The sequence below is a fragment of the Mugil cephalus genome, chromosome 20 (assembly GCF_022458985.1).
Source record: "Mugil cephalus isolate CIBA_MC_2020 chromosome 20, CIBA_Mcephalus_1.1, whole genome shotgun sequence".
In the NCBI taxonomy this organism is placed as follows: Eukaryota; Metazoa; Chordata; class Actinopteri; order Mugiliformes; family Mugilidae; genus Mugil; species Mugil cephalus.
The window spans coordinates 8,932,422-8,946,212 of NC_061789.1; the positions used below are offsets into that span (position 1 = coordinate 8,932,422).

General features: G+C 42.4%; 1 protein-coding gene across 1 annotated transcript in view; it reads right to left on the bottom strand.

The window, feature by feature from the left end:
* Positions 1–755: 755 nt before the first annotated feature.
* prr12b (proline rich 12b) overlaps positions 756–13,791 on the bottom strand; it is a 29,643-nt gene continuing 16,607 nt past the window's right edge. Inside the window, exons 7-16 of the mRNA XM_047572934.1 lie at positions 11,882–12,737; positions 10,184–10,815; positions 9,980–10,096; positions 9,708–9,841; positions 6,880–7,910; positions 6,650–6,769; positions 4,364–4,461; positions 4,115–4,246; positions 3,359–3,454; positions 756–1,900 (exon numbers count right to left, since the gene is read on the bottom strand). Coding sequence (XP_047428890.1) covers positions 1,766–1,900; positions 3,359–3,454; positions 4,115–4,246; positions 4,364–4,461; positions 6,650–6,769; positions 6,880–7,910; positions 9,708–9,841; positions 9,980–10,096; positions 10,184–10,815; positions 11,882–12,737 — 3,351 coding nt within the window. The 3' untranslated portion in view covers positions 756–1,765. The remainder of the gene's footprint in view (positions 1,901–3,358; positions 3,455–4,114; positions 4,247–4,363; positions 4,462–6,649; positions 6,770–6,879; positions 7,911–9,707; positions 9,842–9,979; positions 10,097–10,183; positions 10,816–11,881; positions 12,738–13,791) is intronic.

Here is a 13,791-nt window from a genome sequence, read left to right on the forward strand (position 1 = left end):
AAAGACTGTTTATTAATATTTTAATGTCATGAGTAGTTTCGCTACAAACAACATTTCTGTATTCACGTGGAATTTAATTTGCATGTGTGCAAACTTGAGCTTTAGTTGAGAAATGAAGGTTTAGCTCGCAGCTAGTACTGTGCAGCTTTATTACAGCTTGTGCAGACAAAATGACAAATATCAAGTAAACTTAGAGCTGATTAGGATTTGTTTCTCCTGATTTCTGTCACACAAGTAGTGAGAGGAAGCTGTTTCCCTTTTCAGGTCTCAGTTCCTTTAGATGTAATTGGTTTAAGCTGCTGCCTTGTGAATGTCTGTGTATCTTTCACTTTAACCTCCTGAGACCCGACCTTATACATATAAGTCCTCATATGTGGACACTGGGACACTTATTTCATTATTTATATTATAAAGTATGACAAAATATAAAACTGTGTGTTTTAATACCTGGACATGGCTGTGCAAAGACAGAATCTCAAACAATGAAGTCCCAACATCCTCAAACGAGTACTTGTTAATTAGCAGAAATTGCTAATTTGTTAAATTTGCGCATAATATCAAACTAGAAACGTTAATAAGCATAAATAAATAAGTTTACAGTGTCCACTAATGAGGACAACAGGTTTAAACGAAGCAGAATAAGCCGCGATAAAACCTAAAACTTAACGTCCCCTTATGAGGACGCAGGGGCTAAAGTTAGCTTGTTAATGCGTCGCCCGTAAGTGTGCGAAATGACTTGAGATCAAGTCTGTCGATTCAGCATCACGTTTATCATTTGAACAGTTTTATTTCATTATGTCAAATACAGGAATTTCATGTACAGAAGAGCAACTGGGAACTAGAGAATGAAGTAGCTGTACAATATTTACACATCAAAACAACAAAATTGCTTTGCGAGACTATCCTCGGAGAGGTCAAATGATAGGAAATATCAATCAACAACAGATAAAAATGACAAACATTAAACACTGACATTTATGCTTTTGGATTGTTTCACCTCACGCTTCCTTTAAGAAAGTCGTGCTTTTATTTTAATTTTTTTTTTTACGTTCCCTGTCAATGAGGGTGTTAAACCCTCTCTCTCTCATTGTCTTTTGAAGAACAAACGAAAACAACGTGGTCTATCTTTAAACATATTTGCCTTAAAACTCGACTGCTTCTTTATTTTATTTTTTTATTTTTTTTTACTGAGGCAGGTAGAAAGAAGAGACTATTTCATAGTCCTTTTACACCTCACTTGTATCTCACTCATTCATAGTTTCGCCTCCAACAGAACCAGTAAAAGCAGGCGGGCCATTTATGTAAACCCTTTTAAAACATTTTTCAAAAATAATAATAACAGCAAACGAGGGTGATCATTTTCAAAAATGTCCCTGTATAAATTATACAAACAATAGTTATCAACGCTTATAGACAGCTTGCGTATGCGTCTCAATATTCTGTAGTCTCCGCAAAAATCTCTTTTGAAGTGCTGACCGAACGATCTTTCTTTTTGGGAAAATTCGTCACATTCACATGGTTCACGTACCCCTCCGTCTCTCTGTACCGGTCTTGAAATCAAGAGGTACTTCAAGACAGACTCCACAATAAAACTACATACTTTAGAAGTTAAACTTCTAACCACTAACTGACTGTCCTCACTGGAACCGTCCGTCCAGTCTCCGTAGTCAGACGTTTTTTTTTTTTTTCACAAACTCTGGACGCCTCCATGTATTTAATACTGTAGGTGTGTGAGCTTAGAGCCTGGGGCTGTGGTTTTCCTCCTTCAGGCTTTGGCACTGAGGCTAAGCAGATCCATGAAGGAATTAAAGAGGCTCTCCAGCCAGCCCTGGTTGGCCATGCACTGCTGCACCACCTCCTCCTGGCCGGGGTCCTCTGCCGCCTGCTCAATATTGTCCGTCTGGTTGGGAAACGACATAATTAGGCACATATGATAAAACATAGTGTTAAAACGAGCTAAAGAAAAGGAGAGGCAAACATGCAAGGCCTAGATCCGAATGGTCAGGTCACCGGTCAGGAGGTCATAGTCACAATAAATGTCCCCACAAACTGCTGAGAGGCACTTTTGCTACAGGCGGTTTCTGAGTGGGTGAGTTTAATCTTGTCACTGCAGGTGCAGGAATAGTTCATTCAGGCTTCTTCTCCAGGAAAGAAGTTGACATGCTGTTACAACGTCGTTTCTGGTCGAGTCTGAACCTGAATATTTCCGACAAACAAACTTCCAGTAAATCAGTAACTAGGGATGGGCATCAATGAGATTTTATTGATAAAGATGCCATTCAGCTTATTGATCCAATTCTTTATCAATTTATTCTTCCTGTGAATTTTTGGTCTAGAAAATGTTTGTGGTTTTGTGAAAACAACAGCCGTTTTATTGAGTTTCTAGATAACAGATCTTTATGCTCTACAATCGATTCTCAAATCAAAATATGTATTTTTTCAATTAAGTCGTTCCAGGTAATGTAGTAACACATTGACTAAACTAACTAAACTACTGAGTTGTAGCATTTCATTACATTTTGTATTACATATTGTTTTCTAGCAACACAACAAACCTTGTTAAAGACCTCAGGAGAGCACAGTGTCAGAATTAAGATGTTTTTATTTTATAGTAGTTTTTAATAGTTAAACAATTATTTATTTTAATGGTCTTATTATTGTATCTTTTTTTATTTTTAAAACAGCATTTTCACATATTTTGTGCTATATATATACTTGCTTTATTGTTCAGAGTTTAATATAAATAAATAAATTACTCTAATATCTTGTATTCTTTATGAAACTATAATTTGAAATACACTATTTTTTTTTGATTTTACCAGACACATTAGGGTGTATTTTCACTAAGTATCGGATTGGTATCGTCGATACCAGCCTGGATTTTACTCAGTATCGGATCAGAGAGGGAATCTGTGGTATTGAACATCACTAGCTGTTCCAGTCCCTTTGTGGTGAAGTGAAGCCACTCTCTGCCATCACGTCACAAGATGTGTGCGTCCATGTAAAGATTCTTCTTCTTTCGTTTTATGGCGGTTGGCAAACAACTTTTAGGTGCATTATCGCCACCGTCCGGTAAAGATGTAAAGATTTGTGACGAAAAGAATCGATAAGCATGAAGGCTAATAATTCATAATGACGAACTGAACCAGTTGGAACCAGTTTTAAAGGAGCCGGTTATCCATGCCGATACCTATCTGCTTCTATTTCTCACAGCCAGATTCATCGTCAAACCAGGAACCTGTGCAACTATCGTGAGGATGTCTCTTTACAGACTAGACTTGTCTAGATATCAGCACCCGGAGATCTCTGATACCGAGCACTGGAGCAAAAATAATAGCTACAGCTATAACATCCTTACCTCCTTCTTGCAATGCAGGAAGGTGTGATACTTGTAGTGGTGGAGAGAATGGTACAGACTGTATATCCGGCAAGTTTCAATAGAAAGCTTCATGTCCTGAAAACAGGGAAGAAAAATTCATTTCTTAATGAAAAATCAACACTGATGTTTAAAGCAACACTAATGATAAAACATGATCACTGTTCTATCATCACTGTACGTTATGAAATATCCACAAACTACTCAATCTAAGTCGGAAGCATCAGAAAAACCCACGTCAGGTGTAAATATATTTTCATACTATGAACAAATCTCCTCTCATCCACATGTTACTGTCTTTAACGGTGTCAGATCTCCTATGCTACCTGAAGTACACACTATGTTTGTAATACACCGGCTTCAACCAGCCAGACCTGGTCAAAACATTTCACTTGTTCAATAATTCCTTTGGCTGTGGCCATTTCATTACATTTTGTATTACATATTGTTTTCCAGGGGCTAAGAGTGAACTTTAAGGTTCCATTTTCCATTTTTCTTCTCTTCGCTGTAATTGAGGTTAAGGAGATCACAGAGATCCCAGTGACGTTGCCTGTATGAGATAAGCTGGCTCATGGGCTACACCACTGTTGCTTGATTTTCCGTATGACATACCCCCCCCAGGACCCTCTGAGTCATTATATACGGGGCATAGCTCCTTTTTGCAAATACTCTTCTGACTTCTAGACTAGAGTTTATTAATATAATACCCTCGCATAAATCTCCAACGCTATTGCTCACCTGCAGTTTAGGAATACTCCTCTTAACCCGGTTGAGGGTTTTACGGTTGTAACCTTCCCCACCAAGGTGAACTTTGACAGCTCCAGAGTCCAGAGGGTCCGCTGTCAATTTGGGGTATATGTGTAAAGCCTCCTGGACAGTGGGAAAGAGAACGCAGTCCAACACGTTAGACACTGCTCAGGGCCGCATGTGTATTTGCTGTAAACCATCATAACTAGGCAGAGCGATAGGAGGAATGTGAAGGTTTACCTGGTGCTGAGCACTCATGTTGACTCTCCTCAACAGCCTCTTCTTCTGTTCACTGAGCAGGCTGTCGATCTTCCTCATGGGCGGGAGGTACAGCTCATCTGAGGAGATAAAGGAACCATAACGCTCGCTTAAATCTCCTCCATAAAAGAGATCAATAGGTTGAGTTTTGTGGTTCCCGGTTGCTCCTTTGACTTTTCTTTTGAACCACTGGTCTTTTCTGGTTTGTACAATGTTGTCCTACAATGACTGCCTTTGTTCTTAAGATGTACAAAAAGGGGTAGAGGTGGTTGTTTTGTTTCCTTAAACCACAGGCTCTTGGATCTCCCGTTACTTTCCTGACATTTAGATGGTTTGTGTCGGGGGGGAGAAGCTTACTCCGAAGTTTTTCAGATACTTCCACAACATGGTGAATAACACGTGCTTTTACGCTGATTGGTTTTTAAGAAAGTCCTCATTTGGGTAACCCCCAGTTTTCTCTATTGCGGCTTGTTGCCTAAACACAGTCATTAGCCTACCAAGAAACAGTCTTCACCTCTAATAAACAATCAAAAAAATAAAAAACAAGTTAGATGGGGGAGGGGCATACTAAATAGTAACAGAAGTAAGTGAATCCATATCTGTGAGTATATTTAAAGGATGCATGCATGTACTCATAGAACTAGGGTTACATCTAGTAACTACTATTAATGCAAAACACTTATGGTCATGGAAACAGACTCAACTCTTTCTATCTCGGTGGTTTTAAAACCACGGTGGTCATTTAAAGAATCTTTGAGAAAAGCACCAAAGTGGAAACTTTTCAGACTTCTAGTACCATTATGAGGCCTCCTAATGGTTAAGATAAAGACTTTTAGTACAGATGTACACCAGGGTTCACATAAAAACATTTTCTGACTGTTTTTCGTGTAATATGTTTTAGTTTTCTTCAATCATACAAATACAGTATTTGGCGAAATGGTGTATATTTAGTGAAATCCCTCACCTATAGCTACGTCCAATTTGTTAGTCACTGTGAAATAATATAATAAGATGAATAACAGGAAGAAACAAGAGACAATCAATTATCTCAGTATCTGGCAACCTCTCTGGTTTGTGTTTTGTTACTTACTGAGTGCAAAGGACTTTTGAGAAAGTTGCTAACCACATTTTTACAGTTTATAGTGATGACACAGCTTGCTTGAGAGGCAACGCAACCCTGCTGGAGGTGCATATGATCGCACCCCAGCATGCGATGGCATGTTTACTATCTGCCAAGTGGAACTTCATCTCCTCGGCTGCTCACTGTACGCTACAGGAAGCCAACAGTAATCCACCACACTGAACACCATTATTTGTTCAGTATTGTGACCTAACCTTTACAAATCAGTCTGCACTTACAATGCCGCTGCTGTTGCCAGGCAACAAAAATGAGGCAATGGTTGAAAATCAATTCCCCAGAATTTATTTCCCCTGTGATCCATTAATTGCATCAGAGTCTGTGACAATGGGTATTTTGAGGCCCGCCTCAAGTGGCCACTCAAGGAACTGCAGTTTTCTTTTTTCTTTTTTTGTGTTGAGTTAATTTTCACAGTCACAGACGATGCCAGTAGGTGGTAGCAGTTTAGAGAAAACTAAGTCTCTGTTTGACATTTGTTAAGATTTTATAGGATAAATACAGTCACACCATCATTAATGTGTACCTTAATCTCAAGAATGTCATTTGTAAACACCACTTTACAAATGAGTAAAGTTTGAAGTTAACCAACCTTATGCTAGCCTTATGCTAGCTTGTTAGCTAGACTAAGGGCTTAGAAAAATAGCAGCTACCGTCATATATACCATGAAACCCATGTGTGCATGTAATTTATGTTGATGTTGATAGACAAATTTAATTAACAACTTAAGTTATTATGGCTAGCATGGTAATGTTCTAATGATAATATTAAATAACAGTAAGATTCGTTTAATCTTAACTATTTCTGAGTTATATCAAACTTTTAACGGCGATGGATGAACACGGAGACTGAGGAGAAGGTAAACACAGCTCCATGACTGATGAGGCCATTGGGCTACAAAGCATTTCACAGGCTAATTTAAGATATTTAAAGTAAGTAGACGCTGGGATATTTAAGTGAGGGGCTTTTACATATTGACAGACGTTGGCAATAACATTTATAGGCCTGTTAATGCTGAAAATAAGTGATTTATTTCAGTGCAGCACATCCACCCCATAGGTTTACACTCTAAAATCTTCCCTCTGTTGTAACAAACATGGCGCCCATGATGTGCCAGACTCTGCGTGCTCACCGTCGGTGTCTTCCAGGGCCTGGATCATATCAGGGTCCAGAGCCGTGCTGACCAACATCTCCACGTAGCTTCTGAACATCTCCCTCATGGCCCGGCTGTTGACTCCGCCGCGCAAAGGCCCTGAAACACAAAGAAGCTGCAACGAGGGTCCCGGACACAACAGACGCTGTCTCTTAAATAAATAACTAAATAAATAAATAAGCCGTGATTCAACGTGTGCAGCAGCTGACCTTCATCGTCACTGGGTGGCGAGGAGTCGGACTCGGAGGACGAGGACGGCACCTCCTTCAGCCACTTCTTCCTCTTCTTGGGTGGAGGCTCAGCCTTGTCTTTTGAAGTCTTAGCCCTGGACTGACACTCCATCTTCTTCTCTCCTCCTCCTCCTCCTCCTCCTCCTCTCTTGTCCTGCAGCCTTGAAAACTCCACGGCGCCGTCTCTCCTCTCTCGCTCCGCTCTCTCCCTTTTCTCTCTCTCCACATCCCGTTGCTTCTCCTTCTCTTTGTTTCTCTCCTTCTCTTTCTGCTCCCTCTCTTTCTCGCTCTCCTTCTGCCTCTCTCTCCGGTCCCTCTCCTGTTTCTCCTTCTCCCTCTTTTCCCTTCCCTCTCTTTCAATCTGCTCCCTCTGTTTCTCCTTCTCCTTCTGCTCCCTCTCTTGTCTCTCCTTCTCTTTCTGCTCCCTCTCCTGTTTCTCCCTCTCTTTTTGCTCCCTCTCTTTCTTCTCCCTCTCCTTCTCTCTTTGCTCTCTCTCCTGTCTCTCCCTCTCTTTCCACTCCCTAACCTGTCTCTCCCTCTCTTTCCATTCTCTTTCCTGTTTCTCCCTCTCTCTCTGCTCTCGGTTCCTCCTCTCCCTCTCTTTCATCTCCCTCTCCTTCTGCTCCCTCTCATATTCCCTCCTCTCCCACTCCTTTTGCTCCTTTTCTCTTTTCTGCTCCTCCCTCCGTTCACTCTCCTTCTCCCATTCGATTTCTTTCTCCTTCTCCCTGCGCTCCCTCTCCTTTCGTTCTCTTTCCGCCTTTTCCCTCTCCTCCTTTTCTTTCTTGTCCCTCTCTTTCTGCTCCCTCTCCTGCTTCTCCTTTTGCTCTCTCTCCTCTTTCCTCTCCCTTTCCTTGTGTTCCTTTTCTACCTTCTCCCGGTGTTCCCTCTCTCTCAGCTCTTTTTCCCTCTGCTCTTTCAGCTCCCTCCCTTTTTCCCTGTCGTCTCTCTCCATTCGAGGTTGGGCTTGATTGTGAATGGGGGGCAGCTGTTTAGGTAGCGACTGGCGCCTGGAAATCAGCAAATTAAAACAACACAAAATCAGTAAATCTGCTGTGTCATTCCAAAGCATCCCGAGTGATCGGATCAGTCAGGGCTGGGTGGTGTGACCAAAAATGTACATCACGGTATTTTTTCAAAATTATGACGATATCACAGGTTTTTTTTTTTTCATGCATATTCATGTGTTCACAACATTTTCTGCTTGTTGAGAGATGCATTAATGCAGAAGTAGTAAAACAGGTTTGCATGTTAGCACTGCCTGCTGATATCTGGGGACATTTATAGCTCGGAGATCAAAAATAATGATAATTTAATGTTGTGAAAATGAAATGAATAAACAGGGACAATTGTGGTTTCATTTATTTTGACATATTTATTCATATTTAAACTGCTATGTCTGTGATGTCAATACCAGCGTGACTGGCTACCGTAATAACTATAGTCTGCGCGCAACATTTTTTTCTCACACATAAAGATAAACTTGGGGACGCTTTCGGGGCAGCTTTAGCTTTAGCTGGTCACGCTAAAAATTTGGCTTCTCATTCTGACGCAAATTTTTTATCTTCACCACGACACACAGTGACACCATTAGTGTTTAGAAGTGATACACGGACAAAACAAAGATGAATACTATTATCATTCAAGTAAAAAAGTAATTACCAGATTGTGGTATAAAGTGGAGTCACTGACTAAAGAGCAGCACTATCGAAGAAATGTTTGTAATGGAGAAACGCATGCACAAATTAAGACTACAGGAAATGCGAAGTGGGAAAAATGGATTAATTATAAGAGGACAGAAGAGGACACCAACACCATCACCAGTCAATATGGACATTGACGTAAGAAGGTTTGACGAAGAATATAAATTTCCTGTATCCTGATGCTGTAACTATTAAATCGCTGTTAAAAATTCTAATAAAAAATAAGTTCCAGAAAAAAAAAGACATGCTACATGGAAAATGGTCCGGTCTGAAAATACCGGCATACCAGTATATTAAAAATGAATATCATAACGAAAAAAAATACCGGTATTCAGTATGAACTGGTATACCGCCCAGTTCTAGGATCAGTAACCAGCTTAAAATACTAATATTTTTAGTATTAGTATACCAAAACAAATTCTGGAACAAGCTGTAAAGTTTCTCTCACTTGCTGAAAAACAGATGTGAATTTATTATTTATTTATCAATCACCGCCCTGGCTTTAACTATTTTAAAAACCTGCAAAAAGTTTGGATTTTAACTGGATGCTGGGTCCCTAATGTGACGCAGGATGTGCCATGTGTTCACGCTACCAAAGGACGGCTGTCACATGCACCTTCAAATAAGGTCTGAGTGACTGGATTTTAAATGCACGATGCATCGTGGGTGTGTTCGAGTTGACCAGTTGCAATCAGATTACTCATATTGGACATTAATGCAAGGTCCGAACAGGAACTTAGAGACGAGACGAGCTAATTAGATATTTTAATTCATCCATAATCAGTTCATCTTTATGCACCTTCCTCTTCCCTCACATCTAATAACATTCACAACTTTAGTTTGTTTCTCCCTGGAAGGCATGACCACCTCAGTTTGTTTTTTCGTTATTTTATCACATTTCATAGTTCCTAGGTTTACAAACCAGAAGAGGAAACCAATCAGGGAGATTTTCTGCATCTGTCTTATTGCTTCAATGAATGTCAACTTCTAGAGGGTTTAAAGCTGTAAATCCTTCCCCAGTCACATGTATTCGTGACCTCATGTAATCCATCAGATCTTTGCAGTATTAACTTATAAATAAGAAAAATAAGATTCCCCCTGTACCTCAAAGTCAGGCCGGCTCTGTGCCACGGCTTTCGGGAACACACTCTGACGTAATCCTTTTTGTTGACGTTCTCCAAGAACTTCACGTATAACCGCTGGTAGCGCATTTTGGCATCGCCAAAGTAGCCCAGATACTGCGGGAAGAGACATATATATATATAAAACAAAATATTACAGATGATAAACATGAGAATCTCTGGTTATATAGATCTGACATGCAAACTGTTGACTGAACTTGTGGACATCGTCCGTTTAACATCTGGAAAACTCACGTTACTGGTTGCACAGAACTGCCGTTGACCATCTTTGATCTCTGGGCTGAATTTTTGGAGCAAAGCTTTCTGCACCCTCCAGATGGGTGGGGGCTCCCGGCCTGTCTGCAACGCCATCTAGTGACACAGACAGACAGTGTATAACATTTCTGATTTATAGGTTTTTCAGTCACGATGTTACATCCGAGTCGCGAAGGAAGTCACCTTAAGAGTCCCGATGTCCTCAGTCCGAACCACGAACTCGTCCCTTTCGCGGAAGATTCCCTCGCCCCCGCTCTCGCTGTCCTCCTCCTCGCTCTCTCCGGCGATGGCAGCGTCGGCTTGCTTCTTCGCCAGGTGCAGGGAGGTGAGGCGCTGGGAGGCGGGGGCCTCCTCTGGAGTTGGGGGCGAAGGCGGCGGAGAGGATGACGACGAGGGGGAAGAAGAGGAGGGTGAGGAGGGGGAAGGCTGACCGGCTTCGGGTTCCTGGTCCTGATCAGAGGACGATGGGGGAGGTGTGGTGGACGGAGGGGGGATCGACTGGGTGAGGGGGAGGTTGGAGAGGGGTGGTGATGAGATGGCCGGAGGAGAGGTGGAAGGAGGTGGGGAGGTGCCTGCTGTCGGAGGCTGTTTGTAGGAGGACTGCTGCTGCTGCTGCTGCTGCTGCTGCTGCTGCTGCTCGGACAGAGGATCAGGTGAACTCACTTCTTCCTCGTCCTGCTGGACCGGCACTGGGGAGGGCACGGAGAAAGACAGGGGAGGGAGAGGCGAGGGTGAGGAGTAGGTGGGTGGTGACGGCGAGATGGATGGCGAGGGGGACGGGGGTTCAGGAGCGAGCGCAGGTCCGGAGGGAGAATCTGAAAAAAGCAGGGTGGTAAATGAGAAAGTTACCCCGTGGCTCCTGAAAGCTTTTAAATTGACATGAAACGAATTTGATATCGAAGCTTTTTTGTCACATGAAAGAGGAGCTTCAGGGCGGAAACTGACAAAACATTCTGATATTTGTGGGGAAACAGTGTGAGCTGAGCTACACGTGTGTATTAATTATAATTTATTCCATATGTTGAAAAGCTGAGAAGTGGATGACTGAGAAATGTAACTTGGGTCAAGAGAAAAGTCAAAGCCCTTATCATTTATCTTTTATAGCCACCTGTTGTACATGTACATGGCAGAAGTTCAATAGCAACATTATGACGAGTGAGTGAAACCCACAACAGCTGGGGGATTCAATTTGTTGATGAAGGCCACGACCTGCAGGTGAAATTCAACGAATGAACCATGTGGAAAGATAATTTGTATCCAAACTCAAGACAAATGAACTCTGAAGGTGAATTTCATCTGACATTTCACGTAATAGAAAGATAAAAAAAACACATTAATCGAATACGGTTTCATTTATATTGACATATTTATTCATGTTTAAACATATTTAAACCGCTATGTCTGTAATTTCAATAGCAGCGTGTCGGGTTACCGTAATAACTGTAGTCTGCGCGCAACATTTATTTATTTTTTTTCATAAAAAGCTAAAATTGGGGATATTTTCGGGGACAGTTTTAGCTGGAGGACGTGTCCCCAGAAATCGGGGACGTCTGGTCGCCCTAAAAAAAAGCCCAACAACCGACTCTGCACCTTTTGTTTGTCACAAGTCTTCACCACACCTCGCAGTGACGCAGTCGGTGGTATATTAAAAATTCATATCATAATGAAAAAAAAAATACCAGTATTTGGTATAAGCCGCGATACCGCCCAGTCCTAGGATCAGTAACCAGCTGAAAATACATGCGCCTGACATTTTTAAGCCGTCTTTAAATAAATACATGGGAGGTGATACAAATTTTGGAACAAGCTGTAAAGTTTCTCTCACTTGCTGAAAACACGTGAATTTCACGTAACAGAAAGATAAAGAAACACGTGAATTACCTTCAACTTTAGGAACCTCCAAAATCTGCATTTCAGACATCTTTTCCTCTTCCTGCTCTTCCTCCTCCTCCTCCTCCTCCTCCTCCTCCTCCTGCTGCTCCTCTACGGTTCCCTGCTGCAAAGTTGCTGGCTCTCGTATCATTTCTTCATAGCTCGCCTCCTGTTCTCCTCTCTCTTCCTCGTCCTCGTCATCCTCCTCTTCTCCCCGCTCGGACTCTTTCTCCTCTGCTTTGTTCGACTGAGGCGAGGCCTGTTTTTGTTCCTCCTCGTCTGGCGCGTGGTGCTGCGTGTACGTGAGCGCCTCCTCCTTTCTGTCCTCCATGGTGGGGACGAGGGGCGGCATGGCGGGGAGGGGCGGGCTGAGCGACGGCTCCTGCGGCGTGGGAGGGGACAGGGCGGGCTGGGCCTTGACCATCGCAGACGCCATGGCGGCGGCCAGAGAGTGCGGGGTGTCATAGAGAGCGGAGATGGCCGAGGAGATGCTCTTCTGCAGGTCCTGGTTCTTGCTGACCGAGTCCTCTTCGTCGGAGGAGAAGGAGGGCAATGTCTCCAGGTTCCGTTTCAGCTCCTCATCCAGGGGCTTGCAGGGACTTGGACAGTTGCTGAGGGCCAGGTCCGTCCCCTCGCCCTGGCCTCCTTCGCTGTATGTGCCCTGCTGTGGAGGCGTTGGTGGGAGGGAAGAAGGAGGCGGCGATAACGGTCTGATCCCTCCCTTTAGAGAGGAGCAGGGGTTCAGGGCTTCTTGCTCGCCTCCGTCGTGTCCCGGTTCAAGGTCAGAGTGTTTTTTGCCTGTCTTCAGGAAATCCAAAAAAGAGGCCATGAAGCCCGGTTTGAAGTCAAAGGCCTTCTCATCAGTCTGCAGAAAAAAGCAGAATCTCGTCACTGATGGTCTCGTATTCACTCAACGACACTTTAAAGTAGCATTAAGTAGAATTATTACCACAGCTGTTTCCGTAACTCCAACACCTTATAAAGTTATGGTGAACATGTTAGCAAACAGTTGCCAGTGGACACAAAAGCATGAATGAATGAATGATGAATAAGTCCAATACTCCCTCTTCTTTTAGCTCTGGGTTTGAAAACAGATGTTAAAAGCTGAAACAAAAGGAAAAAAGGGTCGATGAGAGAAGTGAGACAGTAAGGCTGCAGATGGTAAAACCAAAATAAGGAGCTGGAGGGCGCTCACATGTCCCACAAAGGTGAGGGCAACGGCAAAGTTGCCAGTGATTCGGTTCATCAATGCAAGAGACACACACATAGACATATATACTGATTTGTAGCTGTGAATGTTCTCAGTCATCAGGTCATTGTGAGTCATTCTCAAGAAAACAAAGGCAAAACAAAGATATTTGAGTTTTCCTTTGTTTGTGTCTTTGCCCGTCTTTGAAGAAGGGAAGTGGACTGAGATGTTATTTATCACAAATTTAGAGCATAGTCAAACAAGGTGTCTGGGGTATATGACAATTAACGGGTCACTAGAGTACTGCTTATTGGGGGGTAAATCAGGATTCAAATAAATTTCTCCAATTACAGGTAAGTATCTGGTCATTATAGACCCCAGTATAGTTTCACCAACGGATGTTCCCAATAAACACCTTCACCAGTCCCTTAGAACTGAAGAAGTCTTTGTTTCACCTTTGTTTTTGGATAAAACACGTCTGAGGACCTTTACAGACTTAAAGTTGCACAAATCAATGGATGTGCAACTTTAAATTACAAACATTTCCTCCAGCTTCTCCCAGAAACTAGAGCTCTGTCATCTTGAAGGGCTGAATATGACAGATTACTCCACATTTGTAGAACTGCTTATAATAAACGCATTTAAATGAATTGACAGAATAGCCATTTATTAAGTCAAAACCCCCATTAAAACTCAAACTAGGACAGGAAGATGGTTCGGGGCATAAGTG